This window comes from Rhincodon typus, chromosome 3 (assembly GCF_021869965.1).
Source record: "Rhincodon typus isolate 14 chromosome 3, sRhiTyp1.1, whole genome shotgun sequence".
Taxonomy (NCBI): domain Eukaryota; kingdom Metazoa; phylum Chordata; class Chondrichthyes; order Orectolobiformes; family Rhincodontidae; genus Rhincodon; species Rhincodon typus.
In genome coordinates, this window is record NC_063334.1 from 124979082 (window position 1) to 124985081 (window position 6000).

Sequence of the window (6000 nt, forward strand, 5' to 3'; positions counted from 1 at the left end):
CCAAAGTACTCCCCACTGTCACCTCAGTCACCTGTCCTGACACATTTTCCAAGAGTAGGTCCAGATTTGCACTTTCCTGAGCAGGACCCTCTATATACTGCTTAAGGAAACTTTGCTGAACGGATTTAACAAATTCCACTCCATCTAAGCCTTTAACACTATGGCAGTCCCAGTCTATGTTAGGAAAATTAAAATCCCCCACTATGACATCCCCATTGCCCCTGCAAGTCTCTGCAATCTCCCTACATATTTGTTCCTCTAATTCCTTTTGACGATTTGGGGGTCTATAATACAACCCCAATAACGTCACCATCCCCTTTATATTTCTCAACTCCACCTACAAAGCCTCACTAGATGTTCCCTCAGTTATTTCATCTGACTACTGCTATGAAACTCCCCTCTTTCCTCCACCTCTGTCCTGCCTAAAGCACCTGCACCATGGCACATCAAACTGTGCTCTCTCCACCACAGCGCTCCGCCGCCCCGCCCCCCCCCCCCCCCAACCCCCCCCCCCCACAACTGCCACAGTCTAGTTGAAATCCTCCCTTGCAGCTGTCGCAAATCTGTCTGCCAGGATATTCATCCCCCTCCATTTCAGGTGCTACTTGACCCTCTGGGACAGGCCCCCTCTGCCCAGAAAAGATCCCAATGACCCAGGATCCTGAATTCTTGCCCCCTGCCCCAATCCTTTGGCGACACAGTCATCTGCCATATCCTCTTGTTCTTACCCTCATCAGCACGTGGCACCGGAAGTAATCCGGCGATTACCACCTTCGAGGTCCTGGTTTTTAACTCTTTTTTTTTCCCAGCTCTCTATAATCACTCCTCAGGACCTTATCCTTGTTTCTACCTATGTCATTTGTGCCAATGTGCATAATGACTTCTGGCTGATCACCCTCCCCCTTGAGAGTGTTCTGCAGCTCCTCTGAGACATCCTGGACCCTGTCACCTGGGAAGCAACAAACCATCCTTCTCCACTGTACCCCTGAGCCAGCTGTCGTGCCACAAACCTGGTGACTGGTGCTTTCCCCTGATCGGTCAAACGCCCCCCCGACAGTATCTAAAGCAATATACTTGTCTTCGAGGGGAATGGCCACGTGGGATTCCTGCACACTCTGCCTACTCCCTTTGCCTTTGCCGGTGGTCATGCAGCCACACTCTGCCTATATCTTAGGTTTGACCACCTCACTAAAACTCTTACCTATGATTCGCTCAGCATCTCAGATGATCCTGAGTGCGTCCAGCTCCCTAACACGGTCTCCCAGGAGCTGCAGCTGGGTGCACTTCCCACAGGGGTAGTCATCACAGACGTTGGAGGTTTCTTTGATCTCCCACATCCTTCAGGAGGAGCATGCCATTGTCCTAACTGCTAATTCAACTGCTCTGAGTTTGAGGAAAGTTAAAAGGACCTTACCTGACTTACCTGAGGATGGTAAGCCTGAAGAGGGAATACTTTAGTGTGTGTCCTTTTAGCTCCACAGTCAGTTTTAGACCACCTTCCCTAGTTCCCACCTCTGGGTCGCGTGTTGTAACTTGCTGTTTTAAAGGGACAACACACCTAACTACATATATGACAAAAGCAGAGTTGAGGCCTTGGACAGATCACCCGTGACTAATAGATTCACAGGGCAGGCTTGCTGCGATGAATGCCCTACTCCACCTTTAATTTCTTGTGTTCTTGTGATATATTGGTGTGATGCTCAACCGTGTTTATTACTTGTTGGTTATGTTGCTTGAGATACAATTAACCTTCGTTTTCCGATTCACCAGGTTGACACCACAATTTTAAGAATGCCTGATGCTGCCCCTGGCATGCCCTTCTGCATTCTTCATTGAAACAGGATTGATCTGCTGGCTTGATGGGCGTGATCAAATGAGACTAATCCAAACCATAAATTGCGGATTGTGTTGGATAATTGGATCTTGAAATGTTATTGAGATATTGGCCCCTTTTGTACGTCCAAGTTGTCTTATTGTTCAGATGTGGAAAGAAAGACAATTCCTCAGTAAACTTCCTTTTAAGAAACAACAATTCAACAGTTTATTCCTTTTGTTTCCTTTGTAGGTTACCAGATAGCTGCACTGAAGTGGGAACTAAAACCTTTATTGAGCGTGACTTTGTTGCATTTCAAGATTTACAATTGCAGATAACTGCTGCTAATGGGTTAGGCAAACAGACATCCGAACAATTTCGGAAGGTTGAACATGACATCGGTAAATATCAAAGCCATTAGTTTCATTTAAAAGATGCAATACAGAATCTTCACCTGAAGTTTGTAGGTGAATGTGGTTATAAAGTATAACCTGTTTTTTTCAGCTTCTCTGGACATGGCTCCCACATTCATGGCGTACTTCGCATTTAGTCAAATTCTCTCGAGTAAGAATGACAAGTGCATTGTTCTGTACGTGTTCTTCTACTGGGTTTATCTCAAACTCTTTTCTCTGTTATTTAAAGGCTGGCATTAAACCATCCCATTTCAATTATCAATGCCATAGCTGAAACAGTGCAGATCAAAACATGCTAAACCCATCAAACATTGGTACAGTGCCAATCATTGTCTCCACTTTGTGTCCTATTGAGTATTGTTACCAGAGTATGTCTGACAGCTCTTTCTCAGAGGGGGATGTGCACTTACGTGCACCTGAGTTCCATCAGTGTGATGGATGCCACAGACAACCCAAAAATCAGGTGTCACATGCTGCAAAGGTTTGCATTGGCTTTTTTCTCAAGAGTGAGGAGAATATTAACATGGTGGTAGTGTTTCTGGATAGTAGTCTACACATTGTAATCAATGCTGTGTAAGTATGAGTGCAATATCCAACTTGACAATTCACTTAAATTCACCTGAGGTTTAGGGAATGAGAAAACTGTAATTGACAATGTCCCACCAATTTGCACTCCCCTAAAACCATGGGCACTAAATCTGGAATTAAAAAGCTAATGATCACAAGATTACCCGATTGTAGTAAAAACACTTCTGGTATATTGTCCTTCAAGAAAATCTGACATCCTTCCCCATTCTGGCCGACATATGACTCCAGAAGCAGGAAGGCTAGCTCCTACCATCAACATGCTAGGCATTATCATTGCCCAGAAATTTAACTGGACTAGCCAGATCATTACTGTAGCTGCAAGAATAAGGCTGGGAATTGTGTGGTGAGTAACCAATGTCTTGACTGTGCAGACCATGTTCAGTGTCTAGTTGGAATTGAAATGAAATAGTCCTACACTTGCCTGGATAAGTACAGCTCCAACTGAAAAAGCTTGGCACCATCTAGGACAAAACAGCCCACTTGATCAGCACCCTATCCACCATTTTCTGCATTCACTCCCTCCATCACTGGGTACACAGTTGCAACAGTGTGTACCATCTGCAAGATGTACTGGAGCAATTTGCCAAGGCTCTTTTGATTACATCTTCCAAACCTGAACTTCTAACCTCAGAAGGCCATAACGAACAAGAAACAAGAGTAGGCCATAGCCCTCCAAACCCACTCTGCCATCCAATAAGATCATGGCTGATCTGATTTTAATTTTAACTCTACATTCCTGCTTATTTCCAATAATCTTCCATCCCCTTGGTACTCAAGAAACTTTCTACCTGTGCCTTAAAATATATAAAGATTCTGCATCCACTACCTTTTGAGAAAGGGAATCCCAAAGAATCTCAGCCCTCTGAGTGAAAATTTGTTTCCTCATCTGTTTTAAATATTTATACATAGAACAACATAGAACAGTACAACACAGTACAGGCCCGTTGGCCCACAATGTTGTGCCGACCTATTATCCTACTAAGACCAATCTACCCTGCATACCCTACATTTTACTATCCTCCATGTGCCTATCCAAGAATCGCTTAAAAGTCTGTAAAGTATCAGACTCCACTACCACCGCCAGCTGTGCATTCCACACTCCCACCACTCTGTGTGAAGAACCTACCTCTGACATTCCCCTATACCTTCCTCCAATCACCTTAAAATTGTAAAATAAAACAAAGTTGCTGGAAAAGCTCAGCAGGTCTGGCAGCATCTGTGGAGGAGAAAACAGAGTTAACGTTTCGGGTCCGGTGACCCTTCCTCAGAAAATGAAATGAAAAATGCCCTAGCTCCCTCAACCTTTCCTCATAAGACCTGCCCTCCCGTCCAGGCAGCATCCTGGTAAATCTCCTGTGCACCCTCTCTAAAGCTTCCACATCTTTCCTATAACAAGGTGACCAGAACTGAACACAATATTCCAAGTGTGGCCTAACCAGAGTTTTATAGAGCTGCAGCATAACATCACGGCTCTTGAACTCAATTCCCCTACTATGACCTCTAGTTCTAGATTCTCCAACAAGAAGAAACATACTTTCAACATCCATCCGGTCAAGTCCCCTCAGGGTCATAATTGTTTTAATTAAGCCACCTGTGACTCTTCCAAACTCCAGAGGATATAGGACTAGCCTATCCTCATAAGGCAATCTGCTCATTCCAGGTATAAGTCTGGTAACCCTTCTTTGCATTAATATCCTACTGGAAGTGTGGGACCAATACTCTACACAGTACTGCAGATATGGTCTCACCAATGCCTTGCATAACTGAAACATAAGCTCCCTCCTTTTGCTTTTAACTCCCCTCACAATAAACCATAATATTCTATTAACTTTCTTGATTACTTGCTGTACCTGCAGACTAACCTTCTGAGATGCATGCACTAGGACACTCAGATCTCTCTGTATCTCAGAATTCTGCAACCTCTCACCTTTTTGATAATGCTTTTTTATTCTTTCTGCCAAAATGGACAATTTCCCACCTTCCCACGTTGTACTTCATTTGGCAGATATTTGCCCACTCACTTAACCTATGTATAATCCCCTTTTCGGTTCCTGTGTGCTCTTCAAAATTCACTTTCTCACCTGTCTTTGTGTCATGTACCATATCTTTGGTCCCTTCATGAAAATTATTTATATAAATTGTAGAGAGTTGAGGCCCCAACACAGATCCCTGTGGCATGCAGCTCGTGACATCCTGTCAACCTGAAAAGGGCCATTTATTTGTACTCTGCTTTCTGTTAGTAAGCTAATTTTCTATCCATGTCAATATGCGGGGGAGGCGATGGCCTAGTGGTATTATCACTGGACTGTTAATCCAGAGATTCAGACAATGTTCTGAGGACCTGGTTTCAAATCCTGCCATGGCAGATGGTGGACTGTAAATTCAATAAATATCTGGAATTAAGAGTCTAATGATGACTGCGGATCTATTGCCGGTTGTTGGAAAAACCCATCTGGTTCACTAATGTCGTTCAGGGAAGGAAACTGCCATCCTTAGCTGGTCTGGCCTACATGTGACTCCAGACCCACAGCAATGTGGTTGACTCTTAACTGCCCGATGGGCAATAAATGCTGCCTAGCCAGCAGTGCCCTCATCCCACGAATGAATGAAGGAAAAAATAAAACTGTCTCCTTCACTGTGAGCTTTTATTTTCTGTAATAACTTTTGATGCGACACCTTATCAAATGCTTTCTGGAAGTTGACGAAGAATACATTCATTGGTTCCCTTTTATCTACAGCAGAAGTTACCTCTTCAAAGAATTTATATAAATTAGTTAAACATGATTCCCCTTTGACAAAGCCATATTGGCTTTGCCCGATCACCTTGAACTTATCAAAGTGACCTGTTATAACATCTTTAATAATAGCTTCTACCATTTTCACTAAGATAGATATTAAGCTAACTGGCCTGTAGTTTTATGCCTCCTGCCTCCTACCCTTTTTGAATAAAGGAGTTGTATTAAGTATTTTCCAAGCTAATGGAATCTTCCGCAAGTCAAATGAGTTTTGGAACATTAAACCCAATTCATCAACCATCTAGAGATAGTAGGAACTGCAGATGCTGGAAAATCTGAGATAACAAGGTGTAGAGCTGGATGAACACAGCAGGCCAAACAGCATCAGAGGAGCAGGAAGGCTGATGTTTCGGGCCTAGACCCTTCATCAGAAATTTCTGATGAAGGGTCT

At 43.6% G+C, this 6000-nt stretch overlaps 1 protein-coding gene across 2 annotated transcripts in view; it reads left to right on the top strand.

The window, feature by feature from the left end:
• Positions 1–6000, top strand: part of LOC109932672 (LIF receptor subunit alpha) — a 195186-nt gene that overhangs the window by 140177 nt on the left and 49009 nt on the right. For both annotated transcript variants that reach the window (XM_048619315.1, XM_020531812.2), the window contains exon 5: positions 2066–2214. In XM_048619315.1, the coding sequence (XP_048475272.1) occupies positions 2066–2214 (149 nt within the window). The remainder of the gene's footprint in view (positions 1–2065; positions 2215–6000) is intronic.